Raw genomic sequence first — 20876 nt, forward strand, 5'->3', positions numbered from 1 at the left:
GTAAAGTGGAGAAAGATTAAATCTGAGTCCACCATTCCGGTTCATGGAGGGATTTTCTTTCATGACCAAAATAGCTTCTTTTACTCCTCGTTCAAACCAAAGTTCTTCTTTTGCTAAGATTTTGACCTCTCTGTCCTCAAAGGAGTGGTTGGAGGCTTTGAGGTGGAGATGCACAGCCGACTGGGGCCGCTAGTGCTTTCTCTTCGGTGTTGATAAATCTCTTCTGAAATACTTGTTTCATTTCTCCAATATAATGTTCTTTGCACTCTTCTTCTTTGCATCTAATGGAATAGCATTCACAATAAAAAACAACTCCTAAAATTCCCGAACTCAGAAGCAAAAAATAATCTGAGAAATTCTAAAACTCACGCGATCTTCAATGACATTTCACTTTAAACATGATTTGTCCTCAAGTCTGAAGTGCAATCATCTGCTTTTCAGGAATTTCATGTTTTGCACAAGATCACCGAATTATGTATGTTACTGTAACTTATTTTGTTTTTGAAGACTGCAATGTTTGCATTTCAAATCCACCTCCTCAGGACAATAAAAGTTTCTGTATGATGATGTATAATGAGAGATGATTAAAAAACAATTAGAACTATTAGTGTGAGACTTAATGTAAGCAGAGGGGCTGTACAAACATAAGACAAACAAAAGTAGTAAAAATCTACGAATGAGCCTGACAAATGTGAATTCACTTGGCTGAACAAAAAAAAAAAAGAAAAAAAAATTAAAAGGTAAAAAGGAATTTGTAAAAACAATCAACATGATTTTAAAAAGGCAAAAACAAAAAAAGGGTCATAAAAAAAACATATAAATAAAAGACATGGAAATGTAGAGAGTTAAAAAAAAAATACTTTTCATACCTCAGAACACTCTTCTAAATCTCCAAAGACGTCAGAAAAGTCAGTGGGGCTTTTCCTCAGAGTCTGGTCTACAGGCAGCGTGTTGTCATTGTAGGACGAGACAAATTTAAAGTCACTTGTCCTGGATCCAGTTGTCATGAAACCATCATAGTTGTAAGTGCTGCGTAAAGTTCCTGTGCCGTCAACATCTGCATAATTAGGAGGCAGATAACCACTGGGGATTGCAACTGCTCCATCAAACAACAGTCTGGGCTTCCTCCTGCGACAGAACCTCACACCCATGACAATAATAATGAAGGTGAGGAAAAATGTGGACACTGACACCAGTGCAATGATCAGATAGGATGTCAGCTTTGAGTCTCTCTCATCATAAGAAATGTCCTTGAGTTCAGGCACTTCAGCCAAGTTATCAGAGATCAGTAAATACATGGAGCAGGTGGCAGAGAGAGGAGGCTGTCCGTTATCCTTCACTGCCACAATAAGGTTCTGTTTCATGCTGTCAGATTCAGAGATGTCCCGCTGGGTCCTGATCTCTCCACTGTGGAGACCAATAGTAAAAAGTCCAGACTCAGTGGATTTGATTATGTGATAAGACAGCCAGGCGTTCTGTCCAGAGTCTGCGTCCACTGCTATCACTTTGGACACCAGAGAGCCTGCATGTGCAGCTTTAGGGACCAGTTCAGTCATGAAGGAGTTCCCCTCCGGGGTGGGGTACAGGATTTGGGGAGAGTTGTCGTTCACATCAGATATAAACACATTGACTGTCACGTTGCTGCTGAGTGGAGGAGACCCATTGTCTCTGGCCATCACATGGACTTTAAAACTCCTGAAGTGTTCATAATCAAAAGCCCTCACAGCATGGATCACCCCTGTGTCTCCATTTACAGATACATAGGAGGACACTGGGGCCCCGTTCACCTCACCAGGTAACAGAGAATAAACCACTGTCCCGTTCTGTCTCCAGTCTGGGTCTCGAGCAGCAACAGAACATAAAGTGGAGCCAGGTTTGTTGTTTTCAGTCACATATGCGCTGTAGGACTGCTCCTCAAACACAGGAGGGTTGTCATTGATGTCAGCTACAGTTAAGTGGACAGTTTTAGAGGAGGACAGAGGTGGAGAGCCCTCGTCAGTGGCAGTGATTGTAATGTTGTAATCAGACACTAGCTCACGGTCCAGCTGTTCTGTGGTCACAAGAGAATAATAGTTTTTAATGGAAGGGACTAACTTGAAAGGGACACCAGTCTGAAGGGAGCAGCGGACCTGTCTGTTGTTCTCTGAGTCTCTGTCCTGCACATTAATGATGCCCACCTCTGTACCAGGAGGGGTGTTTTCTGCTACAAAATCTGACAAGGATTTTAAACTGACCACAGGAGCATTATCATTCACATCAGTGACATAAATAATGACTTTTCCAAGAGAGGACAAACCCAATCCATCTTTAGCTATTATACGTATTTCAAATGAGGGTTTTGTTTCAAAGTCAACATTGCCAGTAACTTTAATCTCTCCAGTTTTTGCATTTATACTGAATGTCCTTTTAACATCTTCAGTAACGTGTCCAAAATCATAACTCACATCACCATTGACTCCTTCATCTGCATCAGCTGCACTCACAGTAACCACTACAGTGTCTAGTGGGGAGTTTTCAGGCAGACTGGCTTTATACACGGCCTGGTTAAACACAGGGGCGTTATCATTAGCATCCAACACAGTGACGTGTATGGCTACTGTCCCTGTTCTCTGAGGAGAGCCGCCATCCAAAGCTGTCAAAACCAAATCAATTTCATCTTGCTTTTCACGATCTAATTCTTTATCAAGCACCAGCTCTATGGTATTTCCTGTGATCACTAAAACAAAATGATCATTCTTGTTTAGAGCATATTGTTGGACTGAATTCTGTCCCACATCCGCGTCATGCGCCTCCTCTATGAAAAAGCGCGCACCTCTGGCTGCAGACTCACGTATTTCTATATTGATAATATCTCCTTTAAATTGCGGTGTGTTGTCGTTTATATCTTGAATGTGCACATTAACTCGGTGAAGCTCAAGAGGACTCTCCAGAACGAGCTCCCGTTTAACGACACACGACGCCCTCTCATCACAAAGCTCCTCTCGGTCAATTCTATCGGCAACAATCAGGTTTCCGTTCTCCACGTTTATGTCAAAGTAACGCTTCTCCGTCTCCTCGGCCTCAATGCGGGCTTTCCTGTGGCTTAGTTCACCGCTCTTCAGCCCCAAATCTTTCGCTATATTTCCAATGACCCATCCACGTTTGGTTTCCTCCGGTAGGGAATAACTGACGTCTCCGCGTGCGGCTTGAATCCATGTAAAAATAAGCCAAAAGGCGCAGGTTATCCTTAAAAATGCCATCGTACCACGAGCTCGCGTGAGATCTACCACGCTTCAATAACGGTCTGCAATCCCAGCGCTAAGTTTTTTCTGTCAAATGCAAATGCTGAAGCATGAGCAGATACGACAAAGGTCTGTCCCATAAACTGGCAAATAGCGCCACCGTGAGCTTAAGCAATAATTTGATCTAACCATTTTACTGTTTTCTTTTACAAAAGCGTGGAAAAATGATCTATACAACTCCATTCTTTTTTATTTTTTATTTAAAAAATCTGCATAAAAAAATATAACAATTAATTTAAAAGTGTGATTTGCGTATCCTTGTTTTTTGAGAAAATTTACCTAATTCATCTACATCAGAGGTTACACTTTTATTTTTACTATTTCAGAGCAATAGGAAATACCTTGCCTAAAGAGAAATATGGTTCTGCACAATATGACTGAAAGTGTGTCATGTCACTTCAGTGTAAATATTATAGGAATGAAGTCAGAGAAGTGGTCACCTTTACTTTTGAATAATATTTGAATGAATCTCGGGAGCACACACTACAGTCATATAATCACAACAGTAAACCTGCTGCAGTCAGCTGTTATGTATTTGTAAACTCAATCTTTGTCAATTAAACATTTTAATTCATAATTGTTCATCATAAGACATTAGAAGAATTTTACTGCATTCCTGCACCTCATATGAGTAAAAAAACAAACAAAAAAACAACGCACATATTGTAACATTTAATCTAACAACTATGAAAGAATGTGAGCAGTCACCATATTCTAAAAAATAAATAAAAACTCCTAAATTCTACAAACATCTTTGCCTTTTGCCTATACATTACTTTTTCTATCAAATCAGCTTCACCTCCAACCACCAGAAGAACAAGTGGGCAATGAAAAATAAACTCCACAATCTGCTTGCTCACGTGAGAAATGTAGCATGTTAGAATTGAAATATTGTTCAGACAATCAAAATAAGTTCTAAAATGTTCAAATGTTTTCCCCAAAGAAGCAACTGATAATCTCAAAGGCTGAAACTCACACTATCACACGACACTTCACTTCAAACATGATGTGTAGCTTCAGGCTGAAATGCAATCATCTGCTTGACGGCAACTTTGAAAAATAAAGAATTTAATATGTGGCGGTATCATCCAAGCAATGTTTAGTTGCAGGTCTGTGAATGAGTGTGTTGTAAAATACACACAAAGCAGTCAACTTAAAATAATGAAAAACATGATAATGCATTTGTCTCATTTCTCACTTTTCCACAGATTCTCCAAGTTACTTTACAATTCTGAGTGATACTCCTTCAAGTCCAACACAGTTTTGGTGAGCTATAGCTACAGCTGTCCTGGGGTAGACTGATGGAAGAGAAGCTGCCTATCTGTGCTACTGGCCCCCCCCACACACACACACAGCACTCAGCAGGCCAGTATGGCTAAAAATTGCTGCACCACAATTAAACATCATTTAACAAAGCACAACTGTGGATCAAGCGGCATGATTCTAAACACAAGCTGTATGATCCAATCTGCCAACCAAGCTTCCACAAATACACAATTTCATAAAATCAATAATCACTTCTGTCCACAAAAAACTAACAGTACTTTCGTGAGATGTGAATGCATGTCATCAAATTATGTTTTTGAAGTTTTGTGTTATGGCACATTCGAGACTGAAATCTTAGTTTCTTCAAAATGGTAAAATGGTAAATGGTTTCAATTTATATGGCGCTTTTCCACCTTCATCAGGACGAAAGTGCTTCACAGGAAAGGAATCAATCTCCCATTCACGCAGACGCTGGAGGCGAGGTGGGTGAAGTGTCTTGCCCAAGGACACAACGAGCCCTGTGAGGCGACTTCTGTTGTGATATTGGGCTATACAAAACCATTAAACTTAAACTTGAACTCAATGTGCATCTGTGGAAGCTGGGAATCAAACCCTCCACCTTCAGACACAAGACGACCCGCTCTACCAACTGGACCACTGCCGCCCCAAATCCACCTCCATTGCACCATAAAAAATGTATATGCCAACAATTGATTTCACACTACCCTTTATACATTGTACTTGCCAAATTTAGTAATGGGCTTTGTAGCAACATGTAACAAATTGTTCCTAAGGGATAGATACACAATGATACAATATGCATTAGTACTTTGCAGGTACATGATGTAATAAGGCATACGATCCTAACTATAACCCTGAAGGTCATATATCTTATTACATTATGTACCTGCAAAGTAGTAATAAATATTCTTCCATTGTGTATGTCACCCATAGGTACAAGTTATTATAGATTGTTACAAAGCAGATTACACTGTACTAAATTTAGGTATGTACAATGTATCAAGGGTACTGTAAAAAAAACAAATGTTAACAATTATATTTTTTCTTAATATGCTACTGAAAAGCAAGACAAAAGGGAAATGTTCAAGGACTGACTGTAAAAAACAAAACAAAAAACTAGTTACGTGACATAATGCCCAACTAATGCCATCAGAGAGAGTGCACAACATGAGAGAAAGGCTGGCACATGATATTTCCAAATGATCGTGACACATAAAGCTACTTGGCTGCAATGAAACGACTTGAAGGAAAACATAAAAAAGGGACATTGTGATGCATAGCTTTTGGTGAGATCATAAACACTGAAAACTCTTATGAATAAATGTAAAGAGAGTTTATGAAGATTTACTTTTCATACCTCAGAACACTCTTCTAAATCTCCAAAGACGTCCGAAAAGTCAGTGGGGCTTTTCCTCAGAGTCTGGTCTACAGGCAGCGTGTTGTCATTGTAGGACGAGACAAATTTAAAGTCACTTGTCCTGGATCCAGTTGTCATGTAGCCATCATAGTTGTAAGTGCTGCGTAAAGTTCCTGTGCCGTCAACATCTGCATAATTCGGAGGCAGATAACCACTGGGGATTGCAACTGCTCCATCAAACAACAGTCTGGGCTTCCTCCTGCGACAGAACCTCACACCCATGACAATAATAATGAAGGTGAGGAAAAATGTGGACACTGACACCAGTGCAATGATCAGATAGGATGTCAGCTTTGAGTCTCTCTCATCATAAGAAATGTCCTTGAGTTCAGGCACTTCAGCCAAGTTATCAGAGATCAGTAAATACATGGAGCAGGTGGCAGAGAGAGGAGGCTGTCCGTTATCCTTCACTGCCACAATAAGGTTCTGTTTCATGCTGTCAGATTCAGAGATGTCCCGCTGGGTCCTGATCTCTCCACTGTGGAGACCAATAGTAAAAAGTCCAGACTCAGTGGATTTGATTATGTGATAAGACAGCCAGGCGTTCTGTCCAGAGTCTGCGTCCACTGCTATCACTTTGGACACCAGAGAGCCTGCATGTGCAGCTTTAGGGACCAGTTCAGTCATGAAGGAGTTCCCCTCCGGGGTGGGGTAGAGGATTTGAGGAGAGTTGTCGTTCACATCAGATATAAACACATTGACTGTCACGTTGCTGCTGAGTGGAGGAGACCCATTGTCTCTGGCCATCACATGGACTTTAAAACTCCTGAAGTGTTCATAGTCAAAAGCCCTCACAGCATGGATCACCCCTGTGTCTCCATTTACAGACACATAGGAGGACACTGGGGCCCCGTTCACCTCACCAGGTAACAGAGAATAAACCACTGTCCCGTTCTGTCTCCAGTCTGGGTCTCGAGCAGCAACAGAACATAAAGTGGAGCCAGGTTTGTTGTTTTCAGTCACATATGCGCTGTAGGACTGCTCCTCAAACACAGGAGGGTTGTCATTGATGTCAGCTACAGTTAAGTGGACAGTTTTAGAGGAGGACAGAGGTGGAGAGCCCTCGTCAGTGGCAGTGATTGTAATGTTGTAATCAGACACTAGCTCACGGTCCAGCTGTTCTGTGGTCACTAGAGAATAATAGTTTTTAATAGAAGGGACTAACTTGAAAGGGACACCAGTCTGAAGGGAACAGCGGACCTGTCTGTTGTTCTCTGAGTCTCTGTCCTGCACATTAATGATGCCCACCTCTGTACCAGGAGGGGTGTTTTCTGCTACAGAATCTGACAAGGATTTTAAACTGACCACAGGAGCATTATCATTCACATCAGTGACAGAAATTATTACTCTTCCATGAGAGGACAAACCTAATCCATCTTTAGCTTTAACGCGTATTTCAAATGAGGGTTTGGCTTCAAAGTCAACATTGCCAATAACTTTAATCTCTCCAGTTTTTGCATTTATACTGAATGTCCTTTTAACATCTTCAGCAACGTGTCCAAAATCATAACTCACATCACCATTGACTCCTTCATCTGCATCAGCTGCACTCACAGTAACCACTACGGTGTCCAGTGGGGAGTTTTCAGGCAGACTGGCTTTATACACGGCCTGGTTAAACACAGGGGCGTTATCATTAGCATCCAACACAGTGACGTGTATGGCTGCTGTCCCTGTTCTCTGAGGAGAGCCGCCATCCAAAGCTGTCAAAACCAAATCAATTTCATCTTGGTTTTCACGATCTAATTCTTTATCAAGCACCAGCTCTATAGTATTTCCTGTGATCACTAAAACAAAATGATCATTCTTGTTTAGAGCATATTGTTGGACTGAATTCTGTCCCACATCCGCGTCATGCGCCTCCTCAAGCAAAAAGCGCGCACCTCTGTCTGCAGACTCATGTATTTCTAGATTAATAACCTCGTCGTTAAATTTGGGTGTATTGTCGTTTATATCTTGAATGTGCACATTAACTCGGTGAAGCTCAAGAGGACTCTCGAAAACGAGCTCCCGTTTAACGACACACGACGCCCTCTCATCACAAAGCTCCTCTCGGTCAATTCTGTCGGCAACAATCAGGTTTCCGTTCTCCACGTTTATGTCAAAGTAACGCTTCTCCGTCTCCTCGGCCTCAATGCGGGCTTTCCTGTGGCTTAGTTCACCGCTCTTCAGCCCCAAATCTTTAGCTACATTTCCAATAACCCATCCTCGTTTGGTTTCCTCCGGTAGGGAATAACTGACGTCTCCGCGTGCGGCTTGAATCCATGTAAAAATAAGAGAGGGGGTTGTAGCCGAAAGTGTGGTCTGGTCCGTGAATATAAAAGACCGGTCCGGACCATTACGGACCATGACCTCTAGGGGCGCTGTGCACTGGTCCGAGTGGTCCCTGATGGTCCCTGAGATGGTCTCTAGGTCCCTCGAATGGTCTTTGGGCTGAATTAATGGTCCTGTGTATTATGTGTGGCAGGAGTGGAGTCCTAATAGGTCTATATCAATATTTCTCATTCATATTGAGGAAAACCAACGATTTGTTTTGGGAAGATTTTTTATTTGAAAATCATATTCTTTTTCCGGATGGTTTTCGACATTATCTGTTTCAAACATTGCTCTATATTCATTCCAACCAACTGAAATATGCAAATTTGCGACATTAATGATCTTTTTTTTAATTGTACTCATTACGATTATAGACCACATCTACTGACATTCTTTATTACGTTGTAGATATTACGTGGCCTAACGGGTTACGTGCATGACTGTGATGTCAATGGTTCGAGGTTCGAGAATGACTTAAAGTGTTATTTTTGGTTTCAAAACACAGAAGCATTTTACGGTTTATGATAATGATTCTTAGCATCATTGATAACTGTACTGTTTTTATAATGTCCAAATAAACTGAATATACGGATCAGCATTAATGTTTTTCCCAGCGGGTTCCCAGTCAAAAAAAAAAAAAAAGAGAGGTGGTGACATGATCGATCCACCGACCTTGTACGCGTGAGCCCTGCGCTCTACCTATGGAGCCCTACGAGCAGGAGTATTTGCGATAGTTCCGCAGTCCCACAACATATGGATTAATGTTATGAACCGGAACGGAGTGGTGGCTTTACAAGTTCTTGAATCATTTTATTATTGTTATATGTTATTAGCGTAAATTGGCCTGAGCTTCGCTGAGCAGAGCAGCACCCACGTGATCCACATGTTCAGCAGCACCATGTCAGGGACCGGTCCCTGACTGGTCCGGACCACTCGGACCAGTGATGCCTGTATGAAGCAGAAACCAGTCATAAGTAACATGTAGGCTACCATTCTACCATTGATTCAGACCAAGGACCATCTCAGGGACCGGTCCCTGACTGGTCCGGACCACTTGGACCAATGGTCCGGACCACTCGGACCAATGGTCCGGACCACTCGGACCAGTGGTCCCTTATGCTTGTATGAAGCAGAAACCAGTCATAAGTAACAGGTACCATTGACTCAGACCAAGGACCATCTCAGGGACCGGTCCCTGACTGGTCCGGACCACTCGGACCAGTGGTCCCTTATGCTTGTATGAAGCAGAAACCAGTCACAGGCCACAGGTACCATTGACTCAGACCAAGGACCATCTCAGGGACCGGTCCCTGACTGATCCGGACCACTCGGACCAGTGATGCCTGTATGAAGCAGAAACCAGTCATAAGTAACATGTAGGCTACCATTCTACCATTGATTCAGACCAAGGACCATCTCAGGGACCGGTCCCTGACTGGTCCGGACCACTTGGACCAATGGTCCGGACCACTCGGACCAGTGGTCCCTTATGCTTGTATGAAGCAGAAACCAGTCATAAATAACAGGTACCATTGACTCAGACCAAGGACCGTCTCAGGGACCGGTCCCTGACTGGTCCGGACCACTCGGACCAGTGGTCCCTGATTCTTGCATGGGCCCAAGGACCACTTCAAGGACCACGGTCTGTTACAAACCACTGGCGGACTAGTGAACAGCATCCCCAAAGGTGACTCCTGTAATTCTCTAGTGCAGAGTCCAGTCCAATGTCCAGAGGTAAGAGAACAGTGAATTAACCTGTTTACTATGATAACTACTGATCTATTAGTAGGGACTTATAAAATGGGAGCAAATACTATTCAGTGTATTAACTTTATATGAGTTTAGACTAATTACCAAACAGCAAAAAATCATCCAAAGATCCCATTAATTGTCACAATAAACAAATAAATTCATAGAGCTACACAGGAAATCAAACCATCGACCATCTGCACTATGTAATTCCAGAAATGTAAAGCAAGATGAAAGGGGAAGTGTATAAAAAGGGGAGTGTAACATTATTTCAATAAATTAATTATGCATTGGTTTTATACAGCGCTTTTCTGGACACTCAAAGACGCTTTACATTGCACTATTCGTTCATTCGTTCATCATTTTAAAAACTGTAAAATGCTTCTGTGTTTTGAAACCAAAAATAACACTTTAAGTCACTCTCGAACCTCGAACCATTAACGTTGCAGTCATGCACGTAACCCGTTAGGCCACGTAATATCTACAACGTGTTATAGAATGTCAGTAGATGTGGTCTATAATCGTAATGAGTACAATTAAAAAAAAGATCATTAATGTCGCAAATTTGCATATTTCAGTTGGTTGGAATGAATATAGAGCAATGTTTGAAACAGATAATGTCGAAAGCCATCCGGAAAAAGAATATGATTTTCAAATAAAAAATCTTCCCAAAACAAATCGTTGGTTTTCCTCAATATGAATGAGAAATATTGATATAGACCTATTAGGACTCCACTCCTGCCACACATAATACACAGGACCATTAATTCAGCCAAAAGACCATTCGAGGGACCTAGAGACCATCTCAGGGACCATCAGGGACCACTCGGACCAGTGCACAGCGCCCCTAGAGGTCATGGTCCGTTATGGTCCGGACCGGTCTTTTAATATTCACGGACCAGACCACACTTTCGGCTACAACCGCTGCTGAAAAATAAGCCAAAAGGCGCAGGTTATCCTTAAAAATGCCATCGTACCACGAGCACGCGTGTGATCAACCACGCTTCAATAATGTTCTGCAATCCCAGCGCTAAGTTTTTCTGTCAAATGCAAATGCTGAAGCAAGAGCAGCTACGACAAAGGTCCGTCCCATTAACTGGCAAATAGCGCCACCGTGAGCTTAAGCAATGATTTGATTTTACATGTTTGCATTTTTCTTTTACATTAGGGTGGAACAACGTTCGATCCAACTCCATTCAATTCTTTTTTAATACATTTATATACTTAGAAAAAAAGAAGAAGAAAAAAAAAACATTGATTAGGCTAATCATAAAAGTGTAATGGGTTTATCATTTTTTTGTTATAGGGAGTGTGCACTTTATTCGTCTACATCAAGAATAAGAATGGTAATCATTTTTTTAAAACATGTTTTAATCTTTTTGCAATAGGAAATATACCTTAGCCTAAAGAGAAATATGGTTCTGCACAATATGACTGAATGTGTCTCATGGTCAGACAGTTTTCACTGCTTAGATAATGTGGGCATGAAGTCAGAGAAGTGGTCAATTGCTCATGAAAAAAAATTGCAAGTTAGCATTGAACTATTGTTCAGACAATAAAATAAGTTGTAAAATTTCCAAACGTTGGTTGCTTTTATTGGTCACAAAAGCAACCAATAATCTCAGCCAGGCTAAAACTCACACAATCACATGTGAAAGTTGTCTTCAAACACAATCTATAGCTTTCCTTAATGTATTATTGTTTGTTTGTTTTGTGTTGGATTGTTGCTTTATTTTATGTTGCATTACCATGACAAAAATAATACATTAAATGAAATGAAAACTTATGTCTCAAATACAATCATCTGCTTAGTGAAATATGTTTTATTTTTTATTTGATGGAACTTTAGGCCATAATTGAAGGCAACTTTGGATTTAAACAATTTAATATGTGGCTATAGTGATACCATCCAGGTAATGTTTTTTTGCAGGTCAGTGAATGAGAGTGTCATAAAATACACAAAACAAAGTCAACTTAAAATAATGAAAAATATAATAAGATATTTGTCTCATTTCACACTTTTCCAGATGCTCCAAGTTGCCTTACATTTCTATGTGATGTTAATTTAAGTCCAAAACAGTTGTGGTGGGCTATAGCCACAGCTGTCCTGGGGTAGACTGATGGAAGACATGCTGCCTATCTGCACTACTGGCTTCTGTGACAGCACACACAGCACTCAGTCAGACCAGTATGTCCTAAAATTGCTGCAGAGTGATTAAACATTTATTAACAAAGCAAAACTTGGGATTGAACGCCATGATTCTCAACACAAGCTGTACGACCCATTCTGCAAACGAATCAAGCTTTCACAAAATACTATAATCCATAATCGCTTCTGTCCACAACGATTTTTTACAAAACTTAAAGTGAGGTGTGAATGTTTGTCACTTAATTATTTTTGTGAAGTTTTGTGTTGTGACGCAAAGGAGACTGCAGTGTCAGTCATTTCAAATCCACCTCTGGACCTTTGACAAAGCATGTTTCTTTTTTCAGATTTCCAGGCTGCCAAAAAATTAAGGTACAACGGAAATGTTCAAAGACTACAGTAAAAAAAAAAAAAAAATTAGTTGTGTGACATAATGCGCAACTAATGTCATTGGAGAGTAACCTGGCAAACGCAATGCTGCCGTGTGCGCTCGAATCATTTCGAACTGCACAACAGCCTGGGGACCATGGCAGAAATTTTCGCATGGATTTGGGAACCAATCACAGAACGAGGAGGGACAGCAAGATGATGACGAGCTACTCGATATACGGAAGCATGTAGTTTATGTACGGATTAAAAAAAAAAAAAGTTTATTTACGGATCAAACATGACAGCAGCAGACGCAACGCTATTTTTCGATCAAGCTTTAGGCCGTGTTCTAAATAATTTAGCTCAAAAGTTTACAGTGGGTACGTCATACGTCATCTCTTACGATGATGCGATTGGCTGTGGCTACGTGCAGACGCATGATAGACATTCGTAGCGCCCAATAAACGACTATGGACGATCGTAAACCACACCTCTCCTATGAGAAAATGAATTGGTGGTCCCCAGACTAAATATCACTTGTGATTTTAGTCTGGCGTTAGCCAGGCTAATCAGAGAGTGCACAATATGAGAAAAATGCTGGTAAATGAAATTTCAAAATGATTGTGAAAAATATGAAGTCACTTGGCTACAATGAAAGGACTTGAAGGAAAACGTAAAAAAGGGACATTGTGATGCATAGCTTTTGGTGAAATCATAAACATGGAAAACTCTTATGAATAAATGTAAAGGAATGTAAAGAGAGTTTGTAAAAATTTACTTTTCATACCTCAGAACACTCTTCTAAATCTCCAAAGACGTCCGAAAAGTCAGTGGGGCTTTTCCTCAGAGTCTGGTCTACAGACAGTGTGTTGTCATTGTAGGATGAGACAAATTTAAAGTCACTTGTCCTGGATCCAGTTGTCATGTAGCCATCATAGTTGTAAGTGCTGCGTAAAGTTCCAGTGCCGTCAACATCTGCATAATTAGGAGGCAGATAACCACTGGGGATTGCAACTGCTCCATCAAACAACAGTCTGGGCTTCCTCCTGCGACAGAACCTCACACCCATGACAATAATAATGAAGGTGAGGAAAAATGTGGACACTGACACCAGTGCAATGATCAGATAGGATGTCAGCTTTGAGTCCCTTTCATCATAAGAAATGTCCTTGAGTTCAGGCACTTCAGCCAAGTTATCAGAGATCAGTAAATACATGGAGCAGGTGGCAGAGAGAGGAGGCTGTCCGTTATCCATCACTGCCACAATAAGGTTCTGTTTCATGCTGTCAGATTCAGAGATGTCCCGCTGGGTCCTGATCTCTCCACTGTGGAGACCAATAGTAAAAAGTCCAGACTCAGTGGATTTGACTATGTGATAAGACAGCCAGGCGTTCTGTCCAGAGTCTGCGTCCACTGCTATCACTTTGGACACCAGAGAGCCTGCATGTGCAGCTTTAGGGACCAGTTCAGTCATGAAGGAGTTCCCCTCCGGGGTGGGGTACAGGATTTGAGGAGAGTTGTCGTTCACATCAGATATAAACACATTGACTGTCACGTTGCTGCTGAGTGGAGGAGACCCATTGTCTCTGGCCATCACATGGACTTTAAAACTCCTGAAGTGTTCATAGTCAAAAGCCCTCACAGCATGGATCACTCCAGTGTCTCCATTTACAGATACATAGGAGGACACTGGGGCCCCGTTCACCTCACCAGGTAACAGAGAATAAACCACTGTCCCGTTCTGTCTCCAGTCTGGGTCTCGAGCAGCAACAGAACATAAAGTGGAGCCAGGTTTGTTGTTTTCAGTCACATATGCGCTGTAGGACTGCTCCTCAAACACAGGAGGGTTGTCATTGATGTCAGCTACAGTTAAGTGGACAGTTTTAGAGGAGGACAGAGGTGGAGAGCCCTCGTCAGTGGCAGTGATTGTAATGTTGTAATCAGACACTAGCTCACGGTCCAGCTGTTCTGTGGTCACGAGAGAATAATAGTTTTTAATGGAAGGGACTAACTTGAAAGGGACACCAGTCTGAAGGGAGCAGTGGACCTGTCTGTTGTTCTCTGAGTCTCTGTCCTGCACATTAATGATGCCCACCTCTGTACCAGGAGGGGTGTTTTCTGCTACAGAATCTGACAAGGATTTTAAACTGACCACAGGAGCATTATCATTCACATCAGTGACAGAAATAATGACTTTTCCATGAGAGGACAAACCTAATCCATCTTTAGCTTTAATGCGTATTTCAAATGAGGGTTTGGCTTCAAAGTCAACATTGCCAATAACTCTAATCTCTCCAGTTTTTGCATTTATACTAAATGTCTTTTTAACATCTTCAGTAACGTGTCCAAAATCATAACTCACATCACCGTTGACTCCTTCATCTGCATCAGCTGCACTCACAGTAACCACTACAGTGTCTAGTGGGGAGTTTTCAGGCAGACTGGCTTTATACACGGCCTGGTTAAACACAGGGGCGTTATCATTAGCATCCAACACAGTGACGTGTATGGCTACTGTCCCTGTTCTCTGAGGAGAGCCGCCATCCAAAGCTGTCAAAACCAAATCAATTTCATCTTGTTTTTCACGATCTAATTCTTTATCAAGCACCAGCTCAATAGTATTTCCTGTGATCACTAAAACAAAATTATCATTCTTGTGTAGAGCATATTGTTGGACTGAATTCTGTCCCACATCCGCGTCATGCGCCTCCTCAAGCAAAAAGCGCGCACCTCTGTCTGCAGACTCACGTATTTCTAGATTAATAACCTCGTCGTTAAATTGCGGTGTGTTGTCGTTTATATCTTGAATGTGCACATTAACTCGGTGAAGCTCAAGAGGACTCTCCAGAACGAGCTCCCGTTTAACGACACACGACGCCCTCTCATCACAAAGCTCCTCTCGGTCAATTCTATCGGCAACAATCAGGTTTCCGTTCTCCACGTTTATGTCAAAGTAACGCTTCTCCGTCTCCTCGACCTCAATGCGGGCTTTCCTATGGCTTAGTTCACCGCTCTTCAGCCCCAAATCTTTAGCTATATTTCCAATAATCCATCCTCGTTTGGTTTCCTCCGGTAGGGAATAACTGACGTCTCCGCGCGCGGCTTGAATCCATGTAAAAATAAGCCAAAAGGCGCAGGTTATCCTTAAAAATGCCATCGTACCACGAGCTCGCGTGAGATCTACCACGCTTCAATAACGGTCTGCAATCCCAGCCTTAAGTTTTTCTGTCAAATGCAATGCTGAAGCATGTGCAGATACGACAAAGGTCCGTCCCATAAACTGGCAAATAGCGCCACCGTGAGCTTAAGCAATGATTTGATCCTACAATTTTACTGTTTTATTTAAAAACGTTCGATCCAACTCCATTCAATTCACTTTTTGTTTTACATTTCTACAGTTAGAAAAAAAAAAAAAGAGACAGACACAAAACAATTATTAATCATACAAGCTTAACAATTTCTCATGGGGAGGGGGGCACTTATTCGTCTGCAGCAAAAATGATAATGGTATTTATATCGTACTGAAATAGGAAAAATACCTTTGCCTAAAGCGAAATATGGTCCTGCACAATAAGCCTGAAAGTATTACGTGGGAATAAAGTCAGAGAAGTTGTCACCTTTACTTGTGAATAATATATAACAAAAAACTCTCAATAACGCACAGCTACAGCACACACTATATAATCACACCAGTAAACCTGGTGCAGTCAGCTGTTATTTATTTGTAAACTCAATCTTTGTCAATTAGGCATTTTCATTTACTTCTGTTGAGTCATTAAAAAATGAGCGGTATATTACTCTTATTCTTCATCAAAATTGAGTCTTGAAAAATATCTGCAAATTGTAACATTAAAAAAGACAAAGAAAGAAAGTGAGCAGTCACCATTTCCCCCCCCCCCCTAAAAAACATGTCCCTGTAGTTATATATATTTTTTCTATCAAATCAGCAGCACCTCCAAAAGTATAATATAAACGTACAATGAATAATAAACTCCACAAACTGCTTGCTTGTGAAACAAAATTACCAAGTTAGCATTTAAATATTGTTCAGAAAATCAAAGAAGTTGTAAAATGTCCAAACTGTTTCATCACAGAAGCAACAAATAATCTCAGCAAGGCTAAAACTCACACAATCACATATGAAACTTCTCTTCAAACACAATCCAAAGCTTACGTAAGTCTGAAATGCAATCATCTGCTAAGTAAAATATTTAGACTTTTTCCATTGATGGAAATTTAGATCATAATTGAAAGGCAACTTTGGATTTAAAGCAATTTAATATGTGGCTCTAGTGATACCATCCAGGGAATGTCAAGTTGCAGGTCAGTGAATGAGTGCGTCAAAAAAACTACACATAACGAAGTCAACTTAAAATGGCAACAAAGATTTTTTACAATACTTGTAGTGAGGTGTGAACGTTTGTCTCCTAATTATGTTTGTGAAGTTTTGTGTTATGACGCAAAGGAGACTGCAGTGTCAGTCTCTTCAAATCCACCTCTTTGGACCATTGACAAAGCATGTGTATTTTTTCAGATTTCCAGACAACCAAAAAAGTAAGGTAAAATGGAAATGTTTAAAGACTTACAGTAAAAAAAAAAAACTGAAATAAATTAGTTGTGTGACATAATGCCCAACGTATGTCATCTGAAAGTGTACAAATGAGGAAAAATGCTGGAAAATGAAACTTAGAGATGATCGTGACAAATATAAAGTCACTTGGCTGCAATGAAACGACTTGAAGGAAAACATAAAATAGGGACATTGTGATGCACAGCTTTTGGTGAGATCATAAACATGGAAAACTCTCATGAATAAATGTAAAGGAATGTAAAGGCAGAGAGACTGTAAAGAGTTACTTTTCATACCTCAGAACACTCTTCTAAATCTCCAAAGACGTCCGAAAAGTCAGTGGGGCTTTTCCTCAGAGTCTGGTCTACTGGCAGTGTGTTGTCATTGTAGGATGACACAAATTTAAAGTCACTTGTCCTGGATCCAGTTGTCATGTAGCCATCATAGTTGTAAGTGCTGCGTAAAGTTCCTGTGCCGTCAACATCTGCATAATTAGGAGGCAGATAACCACTGGGGATTGCAACTGCTCCATCAAACAACAGTCTGGGCTTCCTCCTGCGACAGAACCTCACACCCATGACAATAATAATGAAGGTGAGGAAAAATGTGGACACTGACACCAGTGCAATGATCAGATAGGATGTCAGCTTTGAGTCTCTCTCATCATAAGAAATGTCCTTGAGTTCAGGCACTTCAGCCAAGTTATCAGAGATCAGAAAATACATGGAGCAGGTGGCAGAGAGAGGAGGCTGTCCGTTATCCTTCACTGCCACAATAAGGTTCTGTTTCATGCTGTCAGATTCAGAGATGTCCCGCTGGGTCCTGATCTCTCCACTGTGGAGACCAATAGTAAAAAGTCCAGGCTCAGTGGATTTGACTATGTGATAGGACAGCCAGGCATTCTGTCCAGAGTCTGCATCCACGGCTATCACTTTGGACACCAGAGAGCCTGCATGTGCAGCTTTAGGGACCAGTTCAGTCATGAAGGAGTTCCCCTCCGGGGTGGGGTACAGGATTTGAGGAGAGTTGTCGTTCACATCAGATATAAACACATTGACTGTCACGTTGCTGCTGAGTGGAGGAGACCCATTGTCTCTGGCCATCACATGGACTTTAAAACTCCTGAAGTGTTCATAATCAAAAGCCCTCACAGCATGGATCACCCCTGTGTCTCCATTTACAGACACATAGGAGGACACTGGGGCCCCATTCACCTCACCAGGTAACAGAGAATAAACCACTGTCCCGTTCTGTCTCCAGTCTGGGTCTCGAGCAGCAACAGAACATAAAGTGGAGCCAGGTTTGTTGTTTTCAGTCACATATGCGCTGTAGGACTGCTCCTCAAACACAGGAGGGTTGTCATTGATGTCAGCTACAGTTAAGTGGACAGTTTTAGAGGAGGACAGAGGTGGAGAGCCCTCGTCAGTGGCAGTGATTGTAATGTTGTAATCAGACACTAGCTCACGGTCCAGCTGTTCTGTGGTCACTAGAGAATAATAGTTTTTAATGGAAGGGACTAACTTGAAAGGGACACCAATCTGAAGGGAGCAGTGGACCTGTCTGTTGTTCTCTGAGTCTCTGTCCTGCACATTAATGATGCCCACCTCTGTACCAGGAGGGGTGTTTTCTGCTACAGAATCTGACAAGGATTTTAAACTGACCACAGGAGCATTATCATTCACATCAGTGACAGAAATAATGACTTTTCCAAGAGAGGACAAACCAAATCCATCTTTAGCTATTATGCGTATTTCAAATGACTTTTTTATTTCAAAATCAACATTGCCAATAACTTTAATTTCTCCAGTTTTTTCATTTATACTAAATGTCCTTTTAACATCTTCAGTAACGTGTCCAAAATCATAACTCACATCACCATTGACTCCTTCATCTGCATCAGCTGCACTCACAGTAACCACTACAGTGTCTAGAGGGGAGTTTTCAGGCAGACTGGCTTTATACACGGCCTGGTTAAACACAGGGGCGTTATCATTAGCATCCAACACAGTGACGTGTATGGCTACTGTCCCTGTTCTCTGAGGAGAGCCGCCATCCAAAGCTGTCAAAACCAAATCAATTTCATCTTGTTTTTCACGATCTAATTCTTTATCAAGCACCAGCTCTATGGTATTTCCTGTGATCACTAAAACAAAATTGTCATTCTTGTTTAGAGCATATTGTTGGACTGAATTCTGTCCCACGTCCGCGTCATGCGCCTCCTCTATGAAAAAGCGCGCACCTCTGTCTGCAGACTCATGTATTTCTAGATTGATAATATCTCCTTTAAATTGTGGTGTGTTGTCGTTTATATCTTGAATGTGCACATTAACTCGGTGAAGCTCAAGAGGACTCTCCAGAACGAGCTCCCGTTTAACGACACACGACGCCCTTTCATCACAAAGCTCCTCTCGGTCAATTCTATCGGCAACAATCAGGTTTCCGTTCTCCACGTTTATGTCAAAGTAACGCTTCTCCGTCTCCTCGGCCTCAATGCGGGCTTTCCTGTGGCTTAGTTCACCGCTCTTCAGCCCCAAATCTTTAGCTATATTTCCAATAACCCATCCTCGTTTGGCTTCCTCCGGTAGGGAATAACTGACGTCTCCGCGTGCGGCTTGAATCCATGTAAAAATAAGCCAAAAGGCGCAGGTTATCCTTAAAAATGCCATCGTACCACGAGCTCGCGTGTGATCAACCACACTTCAATAACGGTCTGCAATCCCAGCACTAAGTTTTTTCTGTGAAATGCAAATGCTGAATCCTGTGCAGATACGACAACGGTCCGTCCCATAAACTGGCAAATAGCGCCACCGTGAGCTTAAGCAATGATTTGATCTAACCCTTTTACTGTTTTCTTATACATAAGCTTGGAAAAAATGATCTGTCCAACTCCATTCAATTATTTTTTCATATATTTATATAGTTGGAAAAAAAAAAAGAGACACAACACAAAACAATGATTAATCCTAAAAGTGTAGTTAGTTGATCATTTCTTCTGGGGAGGGGGGCACTTATTCATCTACAGCAAATCTACAGCAAAAATAACAATGGCATTTTAATCTTATTGCAATAGGAAAAATGCATTTGCCAATAGCGAAATATGGTCCTGCACAATAAGCCTGAAAGTGTTGCATGTTCAGACAGTTAACACTGCTTATTATAATGTGGGAATAAAGTCAGAGAAGTTGTCAACTTTACTTGAGAATAATATATAAGAAAAAAACTCAAAAACGCACAGCTACAGCACACACTACAGTCATAAAATCACAACAGTAAACCTGCTGCAGTCAGCTCTTATTTATTTCTAAACTCAATCTTTGTCAATGAAGCATTTTCATTTACTTCTGTTTATATGAGACATTAAAAAATGAGAGGAATATTACTCTATTTCTTCATCAAAATTGAGTCTAGAGAAATATCCACTTATTGTAACATTAAAAGAGACAAAGAAAGAAAGTGAGCAGTCACCATTTCCCTCCCAAAAAACATGTCCCCGTACTTATATATATTTTTCTATCAAATCAACAGCACCTCCAAAAGTATAATATAAATGTGCAATGAAAGATAAACTCCACAATCGTCTTGCTCTTGAAAGAAAATAAGCAAGTTGGCATTGAAATATTGTTCAGACAATCAAAATAAGTTTTACAATTTCCAAACGTTTTTATCACAGAAGCAACCAATAATCTCAGCAAGGGTAAAACTCACAGTGACATATGATATTTCACTTCAAAAACAATCTAT

At 41.1% G+C, this 20876-nt stretch overlaps 6 protein-coding genes across 13 annotated transcripts in view; all 6 read right to left on the reverse strand.

The window, feature by feature from the left end:
• The window catches only part of LOC306963728 (protocadherin gamma-C5-like), a 237339-nt gene that overhangs the window by 188393 nt on the left and 28070 nt on the right, over window positions 1–20876 (reverse strand). The window lies entirely within an intron of this gene.
• The window catches only part of LOC306963747 (protocadherin beta-16-like), a 199545-nt gene that overhangs the window by 146343 nt on the left and 32326 nt on the right, over window positions 1–20876 (reverse strand). The window lies entirely within an intron of this gene.
• Window positions 1–20876, reverse strand: part of LOC306963757 (protocadherin gamma-A11-like) — a 91492-nt gene that overhangs the window by 14038 nt on the left and 56578 nt on the right. The gene's annotated exons all lie outside the window — the stretch shown is intronic.
• Window positions 864–8334, reverse strand: LOC306963479 (uncharacterized protein; the record flags this gene model as incomplete). The annotated part of the gene is made up of 2 exons (XM_079557050.1): window positions 864–3272; window positions 5926–8334. 2 exons carry the CDS (start codon window positions 8332–8334, stop codon window positions 864–866), a joined length of 4818 nt encoding a protein of 1605 aa, XP_079413176.1.
• Window positions 13347–15852, reverse strand: LOC306963761 (protocadherin gamma-A11-like; the record flags this gene model as incomplete). Its single annotated transcript, XM_079557455.1, has 1 exon — window positions 13347–15852. Exon 1 carries the CDS (start codon window positions 15720–15722, stop codon window positions 13347–13349), a length of 2376 nt encoding a protein of 791 aa, XP_079413581.1. The 5' UTR covers window positions 15723–15852.
• LOC306963760 (protocadherin gamma-A11-like) lies at window positions 17426–19992 on the reverse strand (the record flags this gene model as incomplete). The annotated part of the gene is made up of 1 exon (XM_079557454.1): window positions 17426–19992. The coding sequence occupies exon 1, from the start codon at window positions 19799–19801 to the stop codon at window positions 17426–17428; it is 2376 nt and encodes a 791-aa protein (XP_079413580.1). The 5' UTR covers window positions 19802–19992.

The sequence above is a fragment of the Gobius niger genome (assembly GCF_951799975.1).
Source record: "Gobius niger genome assembly, chromosome: 5".
Classification (NCBI taxonomy): Eukaryota; Metazoa; Chordata; class Actinopteri; order Gobiiformes; family Gobiidae; genus Gobius; species Gobius niger.